This window comes from Bubalus bubalis, chromosome 24, assembly GCF_019923935.1.
Source record: "Bubalus bubalis isolate 160015118507 breed Murrah chromosome 24, NDDB_SH_1, whole genome shotgun sequence".
NCBI classification, from domain to species: domain Eukaryota; kingdom Metazoa; phylum Chordata; class Mammalia; order Artiodactyla; family Bovidae; genus Bubalus; species Bubalus bubalis.
In genome coordinates, this window is record NC_059180.1 from 39,628,304 (window position 1) to 39,648,760 (window position 20,457).

The window sequence follows — 20,457 nt, forward strand, 5'->3', positions numbered from 1 at the left end:
TTCTGGCCATACATGGAGATAAGGGGAACCTCCCAGACTAAGGCTTGAACCTGCCCCACCTGCAGTGGAAGCACATGGTCTTAACCACTGAACTGCCAAGGAAACCCCAGCAAGCGTTTTTAAATGGCAGCTCTTGTCCCCCACCAAACATACAGGTTGACAGACCCTCAAGGGGCACAGAGCCAGTCCTGACTAGGTGGGTCTCAGCTCTAACTTGGAGGGGTAGTTAGACTCTCAAATGCCAGCCAGGGTTGGAATCCTAACCGGCTGCTTTGTCTATTTCCCTGGCCCCGCCCTCTCCCCAAACCACTCCCAAACTGGGAGGTTAAGGGTTAACTCAAGGAAGCCCCCCTCACCACCTGGATGGGATTGGGGCAGGCAACTTCCTGTTCCATTTTCCCGGAGTCCTTCCCCAGGTTGGCTGAAACTGACTCTGGCCCTAGGGGCCCTCAGAAAACACCCCCACGAGTGGTGAGTTGCCGAGAGGCCTGGGGTGCAGGCTGCCAAGGACAAACTTAAGGGGTTCCTTGTAGCTTGGAGAGAGAAAGGGGGCTCCAGGCCTCTGGCGGGCTGGTGGGGTAAGGCATTAGAGTCCCAGAAGAGTCTTGGGCGGACGTGGTTGGTCTGTGCTGGGAAGCCCAGTGCTGGGGAGTCCAGGGCTGGGAAGACTGGGAGGCCTGTGTCAGTGGGGGCATTTGGGAGGGTCGCGGGACTTCCTGTGACGTGGGCTTGCTATGCCCTCTGGGGAGCAGAAGGCAGGCTCCACGTTCCCCCAGGTGGACTGACCGGGCTCCTCGACTCAGCTCAGCACTAGAGGGGAGCGCAGCCAACAAAGACGAGCGAACCAGGGAGCAAGGGAAAGTTTCTGGCCAAGGACCCCCGGCTCTGGGTGCCTCCGTTGTCTGGGTGGGTCTTGTGGCTGCACCTCCACCCGGGCTGGTCTACCTTAAGCCTCTCCGCCACTCTAGGCTCCAAGTTAAGCCGGTCAAATACCGGAGGACGGCTGAAGAGCGCCACACCCTGCCTCCTGCAACCCAGCTCACCCCCCACAGATGCGCATATTCACAGAGCTTTTGTCCTGCAGACTTGGGGGCGGGAGAGACTCTCCAGGCCAACGTCCCTTGAATTCCACCTCTTTCAAACCTTTTGGTGAGACCTCACCTGAAGCTTGTGGCATCCCACGAGTTTAGGCCTGAGCGTTGGAAATTTGAATGCCCTTAGTTTTTCAGATTTGTGCTGTAATATTTGGGTTTAGACTAGGCAGATCGCACACGGTGGGAGGGTAATTGGGTCCTTTTCTGTTTCTGAGCTTTTGCACCGTAAGATCGGTGTTCTCTCCTTAAAGCAAATCTTCGCTTCCCCTGGTGTGACCATGAGCAAGTCACCCATCCTCTAGGAGCTTGGTCTTTGCACCTGTCGAACGGAGAAATTATAGTTTACTGCTTGGGATGCAGTGAGATGAAGCGACCCTAAGCAGAGAACCCATGCAGAGAAGCTCTCAGTACATGCCAGCTGTTAATACTGCATTCCTGATCACGTGTGACTGGTTCTGTATCACTTTTTTGCTCATGCTACCAAAACACAAGAAAACAAAACCCAGTTTTCTTGAAAGGTAAAGCCCTCTTCTGCCCCAGACATGTTTGCATGCCTTCCTTAATAATTACAACTGCAAAGTAGATAGGTGGGTCGTGTGTATGGCATCCCAGAAGAGAGGTGTCAATGAGTGGAAGGAACCCTGTGTGCCAACATGTAGGAAAGAACGGAAGTTGAACAAGGCTCTGAGGGAGAGGATGGAGGTGGGGAAAGCTGGGAGATTCTGGAGTGGTTGGGGGAGACTGGAGAGTGGCAGGAAGGAGTGGGTAAGATGAGGGAGAGGAAGAGAAGCTGGGAAGATGCTGGAGGGGGTGGAGGGAGGCTGGGGCTTGGGGGCTGGTCAGGTAGCCAGGACACAGGCCTGGGTCTGTTTTAGCATCACAACCCTCTCCTCTGAGCTGGGAAGTGCTAGGCTCAGTTTCCTGTGTTCTTTAACCGCAGTCAACCCCCACTCACCCCACATGAAAAGGAGGTTCAGAGATCCCTCAACCCCGAATCGAAGAGGGATTAAACTATCAAAGCTCTTGGCCAGGCCGACCTCTCCCTGACTCTATCACCAAGACTGGGTTGCCTTCTTGGAAGAATGTCTGTACCTCTGTGTCTAGGTGTCCTGGGCTGTAACAGGGTCATGACAGGATGAGCTGTTAGCCATCCTATTTGTTTGTGTTGTTTGTGTTTGTTGTTTGTGTTTTTACTCATTGAGAACAGCCAGCACTTAGATGTGCGCCCAGCGTGTACAGTCTGCAGGTGTGGGCACCACTCTGCTGCCTTTACCTGGTGGGAAGTGATGCAGGAGGGCTTCTGCCCAACTCTCTGCCTTGGATGTTCATGTGCGGGTAGGGGAACAGGTCTGGAAAATGCTCTTTCGCAGCCCTGAGGCTGGAGAACAGGGAGGGCAGAGAGATGTTGGAACTTGGGTTTCCATATCCATAAAGTAATCCCTGCCCGGATTGAAATATAAAAGTGACTCAGGAGTTCCAGGGTAGTCCAGTGACTTGGGATTCCATGTTTTCACTGCCAAGGGTGCAGGTTCAATCCCTGGTCAGGAAGCTAGGTTCCTGCAAGCCACGTGGCTGAGCCAAAAAATAAAATAAAAGTGCCTCAAAGCTCTGGAACAAAAGTACAAGCTTGTTTGGAAGTGTAAGCCTCCTGGCTGGGTTGTGCTGAAGGACTGAACTGAGTCCTCAGCTCCCCCTAGGTAGGTCTCCGCTAGCCCCAAAGGAAGGAACAGTCTTACAGAACCAGTGCCCCCTGTTGCCAAGTTAGAAGCACTTTTTTTTTTATTGTTAGCTAGACTCACAGGGATGTTGTGATGGATACCTCCCAGTGGACAAAGGAAGAATCCAGGATTTCTTTTTTAAAAAAGCAAAAACTAGGAAAGAAAGGGAAATGTTTGCGTCTCCCACTCATCACCCAGCTCCCCAGGCTGCACCTACTGTACACCTCTCTGCTTTGGCCTGCCTCGGGGACACATGTGTCACAAACCTCTGAAGGCAGTCAGCTTAGTCTCTCATGTGGAAACCCACCCACCGACCCCATCTCCCTGGCTCATCCTGGCCTGTCTCCTGGGATGGAACCCAGGGAAGGAGACTGGGACACTAGGTGGGAGGTCAGCCCTGCTCCGGTCAGCTGGGTGATCTTGGCTTTGACCCCTGAAAGCCACCTCCAGCACCAGAAAGTGAGAATCAGGACGTCTGGTTAAGGAGTGATCCCATGCATGAATTATACCCACTGCCCACCCTTTTATCTTTAAAATTCTCAAACTTCCAGAGAAGTTGAAAGAGCAATGCAATGAACATCCACACACCCACCTCCTGGATTCAACAATTGCTATAATTTTGCCACTTTTGCCTTGTTGATCCATAAGTATGGATGAAACCTCACGCGTCTTTACTTCCAGATCCTTAACATTTTCTAAGAATGAAGACACTTCCAACATTGGGCAAGGCTGGAATCCCATCTCAGAAGTTGGTAGTCATTTCCCTTATCACCCAGGGCTCCACCAGATTCAGATTTCCCCAACTATTTCCCCAAAGCTTTTTTCCCAGAATAACTTTTAGCACCACCACCCCTTAAAGGTCAGGATCCAGTCAAGGTTCGCACGTTTCCTTAAATCAGCTGTTAGTCTCCTCTACAGCAATGTGCCTACAGGCACTTATTTTTTATAACAGACTTGGAAGAACTTGGACCAGGTTTCTGGGAATGTCCGGTCTTTTGGATCTGTTCGGTTGTTTACTCAATGGATCATTTGGCTAGTTTGTTTTATAATCATTTTTAAAATATTTTATTTATTCATTTTTGGCTGTGTTGGGTCTTAGTTGCGGCACATGGGCTTGGTAGTTGCAGAGCACGAGCTTCCCTCTAGCCGTGGAGCCCGGACTTAGTCGCTGTGCGGCCTGTGGGATCTTAGTTCCTAGACCAGGGAAGTCCCTGTTTTATAAATGTGATACGTAACATTGAGTAACTTTAAGATATACAGCATTTTATTTATATATTATAATATGATTGTGATGTAGCAATAAGTATCATATTACATAATGTATTACAGTATGATATTATTACCTGTATTTGCTATACTGTGCATTAGATCACTATGGCTTATTTACTGCTCGTTACAACTTTGTATCTTTAAACACTATCACTCATAGCCTCTCCGCCAACTTGTTCTTATTCCCTGCAATGCCCTTTAACTGGAAGTTGGGTCTAAATGCTGTATTGAATTGCGATGGAACATTTTTAGCAAGGACTCCCCCTTCAGTGGTGCCAGGTACTCCCCGTGGTACCATATCAAGAGGCAGGGACATCCAGACTGTCCTCTATCGGGGCTCCAACTTTGGTCCCTGGGGCAAACCAAGGTGACGTTCTAAGTGCTGCAGGAAGGAATGGATAATACTGAGCAATTCGATTTCTCTGCTTTGTTTGGTAAGGCTGAGCCACCACCCGTGACCCGTTCAAGAAGAGATTCCTCTGGAGACCACACCTGCAGGCACCCCTTAACACCCCAGGTGTGGGAGCCAGGAGGGAGAGACTTGAACACGAGAGCAACCGTGGTGAGGAGTCCCCAAGGTGAAGGATGCTTGCAGAACCCAGCCCAGCTGCGGGGGAGCCGGAGCAGCTCGGAGCAGTCAAGCTGGAGGAAGAGGAGGAGGCTGCCAGCCAGGAGGACCCTGGGCGGCCAGAGGCCAGGCCCCGGCCCGAGGTGGCTCACCAGCTCTTCAGGTGCTTCCAGTACCAGGAGGACATGGGGCCGAGGGCGTCCCTGAGCCGGCTCCAGGAGCTCTGTAACCACTGGCTGAGACCGGCTCTGCACACCAAGAAGCAGATCCTGGAGCTGCTGGTGCTCGAGCAGTTCCTTAGTGTGCTGCCCCCACACCTCCTGGCCCGGCTGCAGGGCCAGCAGCTCAGGGATGGTGAAGAGGTGGTACTGCTACTAGAGGGTGTCCAGAGGGAGTCTAGCAACGTGGGGCCGCTGGTAAGAGGGGCGGCCGGTGGGCTGGACAGCAGGGGGAAAGGCGGGGACTTCATCACCCTGTTAAGAAATCACTGAGCTGAGACTTTGCTGGTGGTCCAGTGGTTAAGACTCCGTGCTTCCATGGCAGGGGGTTCGATCCCTGGTTGGGGCACTAAGGTCCCACTTGTCTTCCTCTGCCAGTTCCTTCTTGACCTCCTAACTCCCTCCCTCCCTGTCTGAGCTTCATCTTTCCACCATGCCACTGCCCTTCGGGGTTAGTAGGACATGGATTACTGTCCTGTCTGTCCCCTGACATGGGTGTGTTCTGAACAGGATTTCAGTTTTAACGCTGGCAAGAATTGTCCCCGTGCAGACGTCACCTTGGAGGAACAGGGGGGCTCTTTCCAAGTCTCCAGCCACAGTCCCAAGAAGGAAGCACCTTCAGAAGGGCCTCCAGCTCTGGAGCCATCACAGGCGCTCCCGCCATCCCAATCGGGGCCCTCCAAGCCTGCTGAGATGGGGGACTGGAGACGTCCCCTGAGTTCAAGGCAGCCACTGAGCCCAGGTCCCAAGAGGACTTTGCAGGCCCCGCAAGAGAGTGGTGAGGCGCCGGGGCCCTAGGGAGAAGGAGGCCTGGGGTGCAGGGGGCGCTGGGGGGCCAGGTGGGTGTGGGCAGGGAGGGAAAGGGGGCGGCCTCCTGAGCTGGTGGGAATGGCGGAGAGTCCAGGGCCCTGGCCATGGCTGCACAACCCCGAGGCCGCATGGTGGTAGGGCTGCCTTCTCACAGCTCTCTGTCTCCCCCCAGTGCCGTCAGCCCTCCAGGGCCCCGAGCTGTGGCCGGAGGCGAGCTCGGGAGATCAGGAGCTGGCAGCAGCGCTGGTGAGCTGGGCGAGTGCCCTCACTCCAGGCCCATCTCCTGCTCTGCAATGTTCTCTGACTCTGCTTTCAGCAAACCCCTGTCTTCCTTAATTTAAACCTGGAGAGCTCTTCATCTCTCTTAGGTCCCCAAGCCCCGTTCCTCACTCACTGACAATCTCTGCCATCCCTTTGTCACAGAAGTCCCTGACCTTTGAAGACGTCCCAGCAAAGAAGGCTTGGCCTGTGCATCCTCTGGGTGAGACAGCCTTTTCCTGGGTTTATGACCACTGAAGGTTTTTTTGTATGTCCAAGATGGCCCCTGACTTTTTGGCCTCTTTGGCTAAAAATGAGCTATTTTGATGAGGTGATATATATTTATATAGATCTATATTGATATGTCCATATCTATATAGATATAATTTTAAGGCTCTTTGCATCTAATCATCAACCGCCCCCCACCCCCAAACTCTGAGCTTTTAAAATAAATGGTCGGGAATTCCCTGGTGGTCCAGTGGTTTAGACTCCAGGCTTTCACTGCCATGGGCCCTGCTTCAATTCCTGGTCAAGGAACTAAGATTCCCCAAGCTATTTGACATGGCCAAGAAAAAAAAAATGTGGTTATGGCAAATACTATATGGTATTACTTATATGTGGAATCTAAAATATGACACACATCAACTGATCTATGAAATACACAGAACACTCGTGGTTGCCAAGGGGGAGGGAGGAGTAGATTGGAAGTTTGGGATTAGCAGATACAAATTATTACATATATTAATACAATGGAAAAACAATGTCCTACTCGATCTCCTGTAAAAAAACATAAGAGAAAAGGATATATATATATACATATATATATAATTGAATGAGTTTGCTGTACAACAGAAATTAACACAACATTGTAAATCAACTATACTTCAATAAAATTAATTACAACAGCTAAAATTAAATAAAATAAGGGACTTCTCTGGTGGTCTACTGGCTACGACTGCACTCCCAATACAGGGAGCCTGCGTCAGGGAACTAGATCCCACGAGGTGGCAACTATTAATACGAGTTCACGTGCTACAATGAAGATTCCGTGTGCCGAAACTAAGACGCAGCACAGCCAAATATATAAATAAATATTTTAATTAATTAAATAAAATCGGTGGTCATGGGAAGGCTTGCTAACCGATATAGGTCTCCATTTGGGAGAATGACACAGTGGTGATGGTTGCCCGACATTATAAACAGGCCTAATGGACCAGAATTCTACACCTTACAACTGGTAAACTGTATGTTATTTGGGTTTTACCCCACCCTCTGCCCACCTACAAACTTTGCAGAATTCTCGGTTTCTTTCCACTTCCGGGCACTGAGGTTCTGGCGATTCCCAGAAAGCCCTCTGAAAAAGCCCGACCTGTCCTGTTTTCTGCTTCTTTTTTAGGAACTGGAGGCAGAAACCTAGAAGAGGCTTTTAAGGCAGAAGAGCCGAAAGGGGTGTCCTGGCCCTCGGGTGCCTCAGCAAACTCTCAGGCAGAGAGCCCCAGGGTGGCAGAAGAGCCCCACGCCCAGTCGCTAGGATCAGGCCCTGAGACGAGCAGCCCCGGAGGAGAAATGTCCCCTCCAGGCAGGAGTGACGTTCTCAAGGTCAAAGCAGCCGAGGACGCCCCCAAGTCGGACCCGGAGTTCAAGTTCATCTGCACAGACTGCGGCATCAGCTTCCCGCAGTTGGCCCGCCTGGAGGCGCACCAGCTGCGCTCGCACCCGGGCGCGCGGTCCTTCTTGTGCCTGTGCTGCGGGAAGGCCTTCGGCCGCAGCTCTATCCTCAAGCTGCACATGCGCACGCACACAGACGAGCGGCCGCACACCTGCCACCTGTGCGGCCACCGCTTCCGCCAGAGCTCGCACCTGAACAAACACCTGCAGACGCACTCCTCCGAGCCCGCCTTCCTGTGCGCGGAATGTGGCCAGGGCTTCCAGCGCCGGGCGCGCCTCACGCAGCACCTGCTGGCGCATGCCCAGGACCAGAAGTCCCCTGGCGGCACCCCGGAGACCAAGCCCCCGGCACCCCCCGAGCTGACCGTAGTCCTGTGCTCCCATTGCGGCCAGACCTTCCAGCGCCGCTCCAGCCTCAAGCGCCACCTGCGGATCCACGCCAAGGACAAGGGCCACCAGTGCTCTGAGTGCTCGGGCAGCCTGCGCCCCGGGCCTGAGCGCCGGCCCTATGTGTGCGGCGAGTGTGGCAAGGCTTTCCGGCGCAGCGAGCACCTGGGGGCCCACTGGCGCGTGCACACGGGCGAGCGGCCCTTCTCTTGCCAGGTGTGCGGCCGCAGCTTCAGTCAGAGCTCCCAGTTGGTCTGTCACCAGCGGGTGCACACGGGTGAGAAGCCCTACGGATGCCCGCACTGCGGAAAGCGCTTCATGCGGCGGGCCGGCCTCGCCCGCCACCTCCTGACCCACGGCGGCCCGAGGCCCCACCACTGTACCCAGTGTGGCAAGAGCTTCAGCCAGACCCAGGACCTCGCCCGCCACCGGCGCAGCCACACAGGCGAGAAGCCCTGCCGCTGCAGCGAGTGCGGCGAGGGCTTCAGCCAGAGCGCCCACCTGGCGCGCCACCAGCGCATCCACACCGGGGAGAAACCCCACGTCTGTGACACCTGCGGTCACCGCTTCCGAAACAGCTCCAACCTGGCCCGCCACCGCCGCAGCCACACGGGCGAGCGGCCCTACAGCTGCGAGCAATGCGGCCGAAGCTTCCGGCGCAACGCCCACTTGCAGCGGCATCTGGCCACCCACGCCGGGGCGGGGGATGAGGCCGCATCTGGGCAGGCTGAGCCCCTCCAGGAGTGCCCGGAGTGTGGCAAGGTCTTCAGCCGCAGCTGCAACCTGCTGCAGCATATGCTGGTGCACACTGGGGCCCGGCCCTACTCGTGCACACAGTGTGGCCGCAGCTTCAGCCGCAACTCCCACCTGCTGCGCCACCTGAGAACCCACGCCCGAGAGACTCTGTACTAGCTGCTCCCGCTTCGGCGGGGCCGATCGCAGCGCATCTCCCACGGCTGCTCCCAGGCTGCCGCGCATGCGCCCTGCTCTCACCCACCCCCAGTCACCTCCCTCTGGCTCCACTGACCCCGCATGGTAATTCTTCCCTTGCACAGAAGCATCTCGTCCAGACCTCAGGAATGTATTTTAAAATACCCAAAGTAAAACAGCCTTCTGAACATGGCCCCTCTTTATGTTTTTTTTAAGTGCCACCTGGAGAAGGCAATGGCACCCCACTCCAGTACTCTTGCCTGGAAAATCCCATGGATGGAGGAGCCTGGTAGGCTGCAGTCCCTGAGGTCGCTAGAGTCAGACATGACTGAGCAACTTCACTTTCACTTTTCACTTTCATGCATTGGAGAAGGAAATGGCAACCCACTCCACTGTTCTTGCCTGGAGAATCCCAGGGACAGGGGAGCCTGGTGGGCTGCCGTCTATGGGGTCACACAGAGTTGGACACGACTGAAGTGACTTAGCAGCAGCAGTTACCCTCTCCACTGGGTCTGTGGTGATGCCCTCTGCTTCCCCCACCCCTTCAAGAGCAGGCTGGGTGGGAGTAGATCCAAGGAGAGTTCCTCCCCCCGGAAAAGGCTCACACACTCACACACACTGTGAGTGTGTGTATGTCTGTCAGGGTGTGTGTGTGTGTGTGTGTGTGTGTGTGTGTGTGCACGTGCATTGTGGGGGGAGAAGACAGCTGTTAGAGCCAACTGTGGGCAAGGCCAACCAGTCTCACCCTGGAGTGAATTCTCCTCTGGAGTCCACCACTAACCCCTGTGTTCAGTACAATACCCTCCAGCATATTTGGCTGTTTAATTAAAATTGAATAAAACTTAAAATCCCAGGTGTTAGATTAATACGGGAAACCTGTTCTTGTGGAAGGTTGGTAACTAATTCAAACAAAATGCTAGCAGTTAGTGGGTGATTAATTCAAACTGAAAAACTAAACCTGCCTGCAAGTAAGTTGGGTTGACTGTTGGGGGACCCCTAACCACACATAGGGGCTTCCCTAGTAGCTCAGCTGGTAAAGAATCTGCCTGCAATGCAGGAGACCCAGGTTGGATTCCTGGGTCAGGAAGACCCCCTGGAGAAGGGATAGGCTACCCACTCCACTTGGGCTTCCCTGGTGGCTCAGTTGGTCAAGAATCCACCTGCAATGCAGGAGACCTGGGTTTGACCCCCTGGAGGAGAATGTGGCAACCCACTCCATTATTCTTGCCTGGAGAATCCCCATGGACAGAGGGGCCTGGTGGGCTACAGTCCATGGGGTCTCAAAGAGTCAGACATGACTGAGTGACTGGACACAGCACAACCGCCCATAATCCTCTTAAAAACTGGGAGCTGGTTTCTAGGTTTGCTCCACCTTCTTCCTGCCCATCAGGCCCACGTGGTTGGCCTCTTCCTCTGGTGCACAGATTTTAAATCACATGACTTCTGGTAACAATACAGGAGGAGAAAAGCAGCCCACTCCAGCTCCAGAGCACAATACCTTTAGCCTGTGGCTTTTCAACCACAAAAATACCAGATTTTAATTACTGCCCCTCCATCAACCAGACACATAACTGCTCCTTAGCAAATGCTTGTGGAAAGGAAGTGAACTCATCAACCAGAGCTCAAGCAGCTGAAGGAGAACCAGCCCTGAATCTGGGGAAAGTAGAGGTGATTCCTGGGCACAGCTGGGAGGGAGAGCTCTGAGCCTGGGGGACGGGGGGTGCAGCCCTTAAGGGTGGGGAGGAAGACTGGGCTACAGAGAACCCCTGAAAACTGCTCTGTGTGTACCTCCCTGAGGCAGGAAGTCAGGGCTGGGGAGGTGAGGTAGGGACCTAGGGTAGGGGGATGTGTCCTCAGAGGTGGTGAGCCAGGCTGGCCCTCAGGCCTTGCTCCCAAGCCCCCAGTCTCTGCCTTGAGGCCCAGGTGAGGGACACCACAGGCCCAGAAGCCCATTCCCGCCCTCCTACCCTGCTTTCCCTCCTGGCCCAGATTTGGGCGCCCTCCCTCCCCCTCCCCTGGCACCTGAGGCTCTGATCTTGGAAGAAAGATGAGCTTTCAAGGCCCCAGCTAGGGTACTGAAGGCCAGGAGAGAGAGGTCAGGAGAATACAAGAGGGGTCAAAGCCCCTCCTCTGAGCTCCCTGTACCCTAGGAGTGTGATGGTCCAGTCCTCCCCACCAGTCAGTCCATGGCCAGCGTTCCTGTTGTAGCCAGGTGTTCCGGGAAACAAACTCACTCAGAAGGACAATGCAGATAGTGGAGTGCAGTTTATTACACCAGGGTGCCTGAGGTAGAGTCTCCTCTTAGCCAAGGACCCTGACCAGTTTTTGTGAAAACCTTATATACCCTAAATGTACATGCTCAAACCCACCTCCCCAAATTCTCTGAAACTAGTCTGAAATAAAGGAAAAAGAAAGATACAATCAAAGTTAACCTGTAATCATATGCCTTAAGCCTAAGTAGATAACAGTGGACAATTATTAATAGGCCTGTGGTCATATCCCAATAAGCATAATAGAATTCATGATTCTATTTGGTTACACAGATAATTAGGGAATTCTTTTAGGCAATGGAGAGTCTAGGTATGAGCCCTGGGGCTCTTCCATCGGGGGTGGGGGGTTTTCCAGTTGGTATGTCGTTTCCATAGATACTGGGCACATAGCTCAAAGTCCACAGTCTGACCCAAGATGGAGTCCCGCTTGCAAGATGGAGCCTGTTCTGTCTGTTTCCTCCTTCATTCCCAGTTACAGATTAGAGAGTCCAGTGGCTTTTGCTTGTCCACCCAGCACCAGGACCCCCACCTGGATCCATCTGACCCACCACCTCTGCCTGTAGCCATCCGACCCCCAGCCTCTCATCCACACAGACACTCCATTTGGGTCAACTGACTTTTATTAGGACATCAGCACTACAGTGACAGGCAGGCCAGACCTGGTGCAGGGAAATTCAGGCAGGGAGAGTTAGATGGGCTGGGTGGTGCCCTCCCTTAAGGGGAGGGGGTGAGGCAGGCTATGAGGATGGGTCAACGGTGAGCAGGAGGGTCAAGGGTGCATCAGAAGATGCCCTGTGAGAAGGGGAAATTGAGGCGTCTAGATGAGGCCAAGCTCCCTGGGGACCCCTTGGGGCTTCTAGACCTGGATGAGGCTCCTGAAGAGCTGCTCCAGAGAGAAGCAAAAATCATTCAACACTCTCCAGACGGCCTCAGCCGCTATGCGCAAGCCCTGTAGGCAGGCAGCCGCTATCTGCTGAAGCCACTCCAGGGCTTTCCGAAACTTCTGCTGCAGTCGCCGCAGGAGCTCTTTAAATAGCTCAAGTATCCAGTCGTACCAATTCCTTGAAGTGGAGGAGTCTAAGGGCTGGTTCCGGCCTGGGGGACTGTAGGAGCCAGAGGGCTCACAGACTCTGCGACGCAACTCTTGCAGTGTTTCACGAAGCAACGGACAGGATTCCTGCAGGGATGGGAGGCTGTTCAGGTACATGTCTGGGGCAATGTCCTGACCGAGCCGAGGCCTCCCAGCCTTTAGGAGACTCTGGGACCCAGAAGCCCATGAATGAAAACTGCCTGCCTTCCTGCCAACAGCTCCACAGACAAGAGGACTTTTCCCAAAACCTGAGCCTGGCCCCTTGGGTCCCCTCGAGAAATGAGCCCTGGTGTTTTATTGTACCTGAAGATGGAATGACCTCTGAACTCAACACGAGGCCCCGGGGCTCACAGGCAGGGGGCTGAAGGCAGGGCTCTGCTCACCGCGCACTGAGTGAGGAGGCTGATGCCCCAAGGCTGCCCTCCGGAGCTCTCAGGGCCCCCCACCCCCGCTCCAGGGAGCTCTGTGCACCTGTGGCAGGACCAATGACAAGACAAGACCAGTGGGGAAGGGAATCAAGAGGGGCTGAGATGTCAGCTCAAACTCACGGAGTTGTTAACTTGAGCATCCACGGCGTCAGCCATATCTGCACTGCACATGCTCTGAGGAAAGAAATGTGGAGACTGCCCATGTGGCTTGCAGCTGAGCTCTGTTGTCCCCACTGGGCCTCCCATGGGTCAGAAGGAAGACAGACGTCCAGACCCAGTACCCTGGCTGATCCCAACCCTGGGGACTCAACTTCAGGGGAAGGGCAAGACCCAAACTCACCTCCATTAAAATAAGATCTGAGCAGACCTATTGGGAAAATATCACTCAGTTTAAAATTCCCCTACCTTCTCTCACTTCAAGTCTCAATCTCAAGCCCGAGTCTGTGCTCACTGGTGTCCCGTCTTCCCCCGGTGGCTGCGGACCAGGTATCTGACACTGCTGTTCTGTCATACTGCCCTGTGACTTGCACACCTCCCCCAGCAGCCCTGGGCCTCCGTATCCCCCACCTGTGCGGTCAATGGATACAATGGATACACAGGGAAATTTTGTGCAGTGTAGGGACTGGGCCTGACCTATCACCTTCACCATCACCATCATCATGAAATTGTTAGGGGAAACACACTGACTGAAACTGCCCACCCTGGCCAGGCATCACCATAACCATCTGCATGAATAATTTTAGGACAGGTGGTCCTAGTGAGGAACAGGGAACTAACAAGCCGCCAGTAACTGGAAGAGTTGGGGAAAGCTCAAAAGGAGACAGGACGTGTCTGACCACCTCCCAGAATCCTTCTCGCTGGCATCCATCTTGGCTGAGCAAGGTGTGCACCACCAGGAAGGACCCCAAGTCAGAACGACTGGCCAAAGACAACCCAGAAACTAATTCCATCACCATGAAGCCCAAGAATGTGAGCCAGCAGGCAGAGCAGTTCTCCTGGTTTCCCTTACCCTCCTGCGCTCCACCCGGGCGCCCTTTCTCAACAAACTCTCTTGCTTTGTCAGCACGTATGTCTCCTCAGAGAATAATTTCTGAGTGTTAGACAAGAGCCCACTCTCAGGCACTGGAAAAGGTCTTCCTTCCTGCAACAAAGCCACCCTATTCCACTTAAACTGGACACAGGGGACTGCACTGACCCACCTCTTCTTCAGACTTCTTTGGAAGGTTTGTACAAAACAATTCCACGAATTGAAACTGTGAAGAGAGACAGAGTTGGGATAAAGAGGCCTGGTCCTTTCACTCCTGGGTCCCAGGTGGGCCAGAACATTCTCAGTTTCCCCCAGCTTCCCCATTCCCTCAACCATACATGGGGATGAACTTCTTACCAATTTGGCTTTGAGGGAACTGATGAAATCGTCGATGTCCTGTGGAGATGACAGTAACACCCAGGCTGATGAGACCTCACCAACCATTGCAGACCTGTTACACACTCACACACTCACACAAGGAGGACCCGTGCCCTGGACTAGGCGGGTCAACCTGGTTACAGATGCCTAGCCCTCCGTGCTCCCGCTAGAGCTGACCAGGGAGGAACTGGTCAGTTCCCTGATCCTGCAGACCCCCGGCCCCCAGCCCCTTTCCCTCCAGACACTTGACACCATCTCGGAGGTGGCAGGCGCCCCACCGACCCCTCAGGAGACTCCACCTAACGGCAGGAATCTGGTGCTGTCTCCGCTGCCCTCCTGGCCCTGCGTGGTCAGTGTGGCTCACAGGGCATGCAGGGCTTCCGTCTGCACACCCTGTGTCCTGGGGCCCCATCCTGTCAGCCCACCATCACACAGGACTGGGCAAGGAAACACCTCGCGGGGGCGTGGGGACACTCTGCTGCCTGCATCTTCCTCTCGCTGGGCCTGGCCGCTCAGCCTGGGTCACCCCAGATGACCACTCCCAGACACCAGTGTTCCATGGCCCAGAGCCCCTGAGCATCAGATCATGCTCAGGACTACGTGGCCAGATTGGTACAGAGGAGGGAGGGCTCCCCAAAGGGAAAGAATAGACTCTGAGCTCAGCGTGGCTTCAGCTGCTGATCCAGGCCCTGAGAGAAATGCTTTCGGTTTCCAGAAAAACACCACATGCCTCTACCCCTGGGTTTCCAGGCTGTAGAAAAAGTCCCCAGAGATGACTCATTCCTCTGACCCTGGACACCCTCCATTTGCAGCTCTCTCACCAGAATGTCGACTCTGATTCCTAAAGTGACTCCTTTGTCCCATGACTCTGGTTTCTGAGTCCTCTGCAGCCCAGACCAGCCCACCAGGACCTCCACAAAGCTGCTGCCATACCTGTCCTCCAGCAGGAATGCCGCCCCAGAGCCTGGACCTGCTGCGTAAGGACAGGGCTCTAGGGTGGGGGGGTCTGGGGGAGAATGGATGCGTGTGTACGTATGGCTGAGTCCCTTCGCTCGTCACCTGAAGCTATCACAACGTTGTTAATCGTCTCTGTTCCCACACAAAATTAAAAGTTAAAATAAAGAGAGCGAGAGAGAACGAGACAGAAAGAGAGAAATCTTTGTGCACAAACCCTTTTAGAAGTGGAGAGAAAACAAATAATTGAAGTCCAGCTGAGAACTTTCCAAATGAAATAAAAGAGAGGGCTCAGGGCAACAGGCGTGTATAGGGTCTGTGTCAGTAACTGTTCAGAATGTCGGGGTAGAGACAGCAGAGTACTCCCCGCCGCCGCCACCCCGGATCACTGTGAGAGAGGACCCTGTCGACTGCATGGGTCACAGGCCTTCAAGGCCCATCTCCCGGGAGGGTCCCCCACTTCGGCCCAGGGAGGTTGGGACAGAGGCAAGTTAGGAAATTCCAGGGCCCAACCTTCCCCCGACTCTTGTGATCACTCACCTTAGCGGAAGCCATGCTGCTCCTCGGCTCTGCCATTGTAACGCGGTGGGAGGGAGGGTGTGAGGAAAAGTGATCTGGAGAAGCAGGCTCGCCCACCACCCTGGAGCAAGTTCTGCCAGCAGGTCTCCCCTCTTTCCTCAGCCCAGGCGCCCTGGAGCCCCTCACCTGAGAGCCTGCGACAGAGCCCCAGCCAGCAGTCCACTGCAGAGCAGTCCAGACTCAGCATCCCCTGGGAGTCAGGGACTTAAGGGCAGAGGAGGGAGGGGTGGGAGGGTGGAGCCATCGAAGAGCCGAGGAAGCCGGCTGGGGCGGGGGTTTGTGTGTGTGTGTGACAGAAATAGAAGTAGAGCAGGGCCAAGACAGAAGGAAGGCAAGATGGGCTGACAGAGTTCTGAGGGGCCAGGGCGGAGAGGGCGTGTCCCTGACACTCAGGGTTCCTGGACAGGCCCCTCCTCCCTGAGCTGGGACGGGATCTCTGAGCCAAGCTAAGCCCTCACCCTCCACCTGCACCCATCAACTAGGGGGCAGGGAGGGACAGGGAAAATACAGACTTGGGACAGCACATTGAGGAAGCTTACGGAGCTCCAGAAAAGGATGTCAACCAGCTGGGGGTTAAGATACAGGGGAAGGCGACCAGGGCCCTCGAACAGACTGCACCCCACTCCACATCCAGAGAAGCTTCGGTAGCCGCCCTGCCCTCAGGAAGTCACAGGACCTGCAAGGGCCCTGAGGTGGAGACTCTCCCCGGGGCCCTGGCATCCAGGGCAGGGCCGGGCCTGATTGCCTGACACAAAGGATGGGGCCCAGGAGGGTCTGAAGGGAGCCTTGCTGACCAACTGGCCCCAATGACCAGGGTCTCCTGAGCCCCATGGGGGGCCCTTCAGTCCCAAGCTACAGTGGCAGGGGTCTCCCTGGCCTTGGCCGTCCCCACAGGGCTTGACTCTCACAGCCTGGCCCACCTGCCCCTGAGACCACAGCCCCTCACAGCCCAACACAGCCATGGCCCTGTGTCTGTCTCAGAGACCCAGGGCCGCCATAAGAAAGAGCCACGGATCCGGGTCTCAGCGACACACGTATGTTCTCTCCCAGTGGAGCCAAGGCTCACTGTGTGTGTCTGTCGTTGTGTCTGTGTGTCTGTCGTTGTGTCTGTGTGTGTGTGTCTGTCGGGGTGTGTGTGTGGGTGTGAGTGTGGGTGTGTGTGTGTTGTGGGGGAAAGACAGCTATTAGAACCAACTGTGGGCGAAGCCAACCAGCCTCACCCTGGAGTGATTTCTCCTCTCAAGTCCACCCCCGTGTTTAGTACAATATCGTCCAGTGTATTTGCCTGTTTAATTAAAATTGAATAAAATTTAAAATGCCAGATGTTAGATTAATATAGGAAACCTGTTCTTGTGGAACGTTGGTAACTAACTCACACTGAAAATGCTAGCAGCTGATTACTTCAAACTGAAAAACGAAACCTGCCTGCAGGCAAGTTGGGTTGACTGTTGAGGACCCCTAAACACACTATGTAAACTGGGCCAGCCAGGAGTGCTGGTGGTTCTACCTGAGGTCCTCACTCGGGTCCTCGGACCTTGCTTTGCTCTGTTTTCGCTGGCTTTTCCCTTCCTTGTCTTTTAGCCACCGCCATTCTGGACTCCTGTTTCCTATTCTAACTACCTAACAACCTCAAGCAGCCATTCTCCACCCCTAAGCCATCATCCTCCAGGGCCCACTACCAGGCAACCCCTAAGTCTGCTTTTTACTTTTTGAGGTACCACTGGAATACTTCCCAAGGTCATAAAACCACGTCACATTGCCAGCAACAGTATATCAAAGTTCGAATTTGCCTGATCCTCAGCAGCACTTATTATCACAACCTTTTGATTCTGGCATCCTAGTGGGCATGAAGTGGTATCTCACCCTGAATTTTATTTGCAGTTCCCCAGAGACGAATGCTGTTGAGCAACCCTTCATGTGTTTGTGGACCACGTTTATACAGTTCTTGGAGAACTGTATACACTGATCCTCAGCACGTTTTTAAACTGGGGTATTTGTCTTTTTATTTTAAGTTGTCAGAAGAGTTTTATGCTCTGGGTACCAATCCCTTATCAGATACATCGTTTGCACAATTTTTGTTTCCATTGTGTGTTTGTCTTTTCATTTTCCTGATGGTTTACTTTGAAACACAAAAGCTTTTGCGTTGTTATCTTGGGACTGTTCCGTTCATTTCAGTCACTCAGTCAAGTCCCACTCTTTGCGACCCCATGGGCTTCAGCATGCCAGGCTTCCCTGTCCATCACCAACTCCTGGAGCTGTACTATTCTTTAAATAATATAATTCAATGTGATGTGGCATTTTTGTGAAGCAGACGTCATGAAGTCTGAGAGGCTGGAGAAGTGTCCATTGTCACAGCGAAAGGAGCCTCAAATATTACAGAGGCGCCCTCTCTGGGCACCGCCAACCAACTTTTGGTTGCCCCCCAGCTCATCCTCAGCCACCCTGTCCCCCATCAATGCTGGATTCCAGCCTCTTCTGTAAAACAGTGATTCGGGTCTGTCAAATTCCTGCCACCAAACTGCAGCCTGGCTGCATCACTGCTCCGAGGAAATGAAGGATTCTCTCTTCTGTTATTTTTATTGTCCTGTTTTGGGGCTGACGACCTTTTCGAAGACAAGTTTACTCCTCCTCATACTTAGAAAGGGTCCTGACAGAAGCCCAGATGGCTTCTGGTGCCTTTGAATTCCCAGGTCGCTGGCTGGTTGAAGACACCTGGCTGTCATCCTCCTTCTGGTCTGGTCGTGACCATGCTGGGCTCCATGCCCCTGGGTTAGCTCTTGCAGCACTGTGGGCCCGCTGAGGCTGGGTGGCACATTAAGAAATGGTGGGCCTGTGACTCCACCCATGGGGGGTGAAACTGTCTTACCCCGGCGATGAGCTGGGTTCTGTAAACACAGGAAGAGGTTAGAGAACTTGGCAGAGACACAGAAAAGCCACAAGACAAAGAGATGCAGGTGCTGGCCCAGCTCCCTTACCCAGGAAGACCACTCCCCACCCCCACCACCAAGCTTGTTCAAATGCAGATTCCTGTAGATTCAGATGAGGACATGGAATCTGCATTTTCAGTCTCCAGGGTCGTGCTCTATCTCTGTTTTGTTTTTTTGTTTTTTTGGCAAGATCAAGCAACTTGAGGAATCTTAGTTCTGGGACTAGAAATTTAACTCATGCCATGACAGTGAAAGCACCTGATTCCAACCAGCGACCACCAGGCAACTCCATTCTTGGGTCATCCTGTGTGGAATATTCCAGAAGCAGATTTGCAGAGGCACTGGTTTTTAGATCCTGAATTCTGTGACGAGTCTGGGGTGGGGGCGGTCAATGAGGTGGCTCAGGTTCCACCCACTCATCACCCAGGAACTTTCAGGAAGCAGTGATGCCAGACAGAGAGGGGGCCAGTCCACTGTCTTCCACCAGCATGAGCTGATGGGAGCCAAGCAGTTCCCGAGAGGACAGCAGAGGCTCAGGTGTGGAGGAGCAGAGAGGTGTTCCAGGTGCAGGAGGGTGTCCCCCTGCAAGTGGGCAGTTCTGGTTCCAGTGTGCTGACCGGAAAGAAGGTGCAGGGGGGCCGACTGTGGAGCATCATCTATGTGTGAACAGTGATGTCACCAGGACTTGGGGCACGGTGACCAGGGGTGGTCTCAGGGCCGATTTGGGGTCCCCAGCAATGTAGGTTACTTGGGATGTCACAGAAGGAGGACAGGGTGACAAAAATCACAGAGGGCCCAGTGAGGCAGGCTGGGTTTCAGCTTCCCAGGGTGGACGGTGGGGCCCGTCCCTAAAGACCCAAACAGCTTGGACCAGCTGTTGACAGGAGCGACCTGGGCTGCCTGGCACACAGACTGGGGCCTTCAGGACGGAATGAAGGCTGTCTGGGCACTGAGCCCTCTGGGGTCCCCTTGATCCAAAGCGAAGTGGCAGGTGTCTCCCTGCCCTGGCCTGCCCCACAGGGCTTGTCGCTCACAGCCTGGCCAGCCTCCTTGCTGAGGCAACAGCCTCTCTTAGCCCAGGATCTCCATGGCCTTCTCGTAAGTCTTCCAGGCCCAGGGCCACCATAACAAAGAACCACAGACCCGTGTATCAACACACACATTTATTCTCTCACACAGGAGCCTAGAAGTTGAGGCCAAGGGGTCAGCAGGTATGGTTCCTCTGAGAGCCCTGAGGGAAGCCTGTGTTCCAGGTCTCTCTTAGGCTTGTAGATAGCCATCTCCACGTCGACACGGCATCCTCTCCAGACATGTATGTGTCTTCTAATCCCCCATTTTCATAAAGTTGCTGGTCATAATGGGTTAGGGCCCCCTCCAAGGACCTCGTCGGAGAAGGCAATGGCACCCCACTCCAGTACTATTGCCTGGAAAATCCCATGGACGGAGGAGCCTGGTAGGCTGCAGTCCATGGGGTCGCTAGGCGTCAGAAACGACTGAGCGACTTCAGTTTCACTTTTCACTTTCATGCATTGGAGAAGGAAATGGCAACCCACTCCAGTGTTCTTGCCTGGAGAACCCCAGGGATGGGGGAGCCTGGTGGGCTAACGCCTCTGGGATCGCACAGAGTTGGACACGACTGAAGCGACTTAGCAACAGCAACAGCAGCAAGGACCTCGTTTACCTTGATTCCTTATAAAGACCACCTCCAGATGACACGGCATTCAGGGGACTTCAGCATAGAAATTTGGGGACACAATATGACTTCTGATATCCTTGAAGGGCAACTGGATTTGGAAAGTAGAGGTGTTTCTTGGGCACAGCTAGAAGGGAAAGCTCTGAGCCTGGGGCTGCGAGGTTCAGTCGTTTAGGTGTTGGAAGACAGGG

The 20,457-nt window shown here is 54.0% G+C and overlaps 1 protein-coding gene across 1 annotated transcript; it reads left to right on the top strand.

The window, feature by feature from the left end:
• The first annotated feature begins 367 nt into the window (after nt 1-367).
• Nucleotides 368-9,110, top strand: ZSCAN10 (zinc finger and SCAN domain containing 10). The gene is made up of 6 exons (XM_044935923.2): nt 368-471; nt 4,521-5,065; nt 5,378-5,645; nt 5,850-5,923; nt 6,101-6,158; nt 7,332-9,110. Exons 2-6 carry the CDS (start codon nt 4,667-4,669, stop codon nt 8,900-8,902), a joined length of 2,370 nt encoding a protein of 789 aa, XP_044791858.2. The 5' UTR covers nt 368-471; nt 4,521-4,666; the 3' UTR covers nt 8,903-9,110.
• Nucleotides 9,111-20,457: the final 11,347 nt, after the last annotated feature.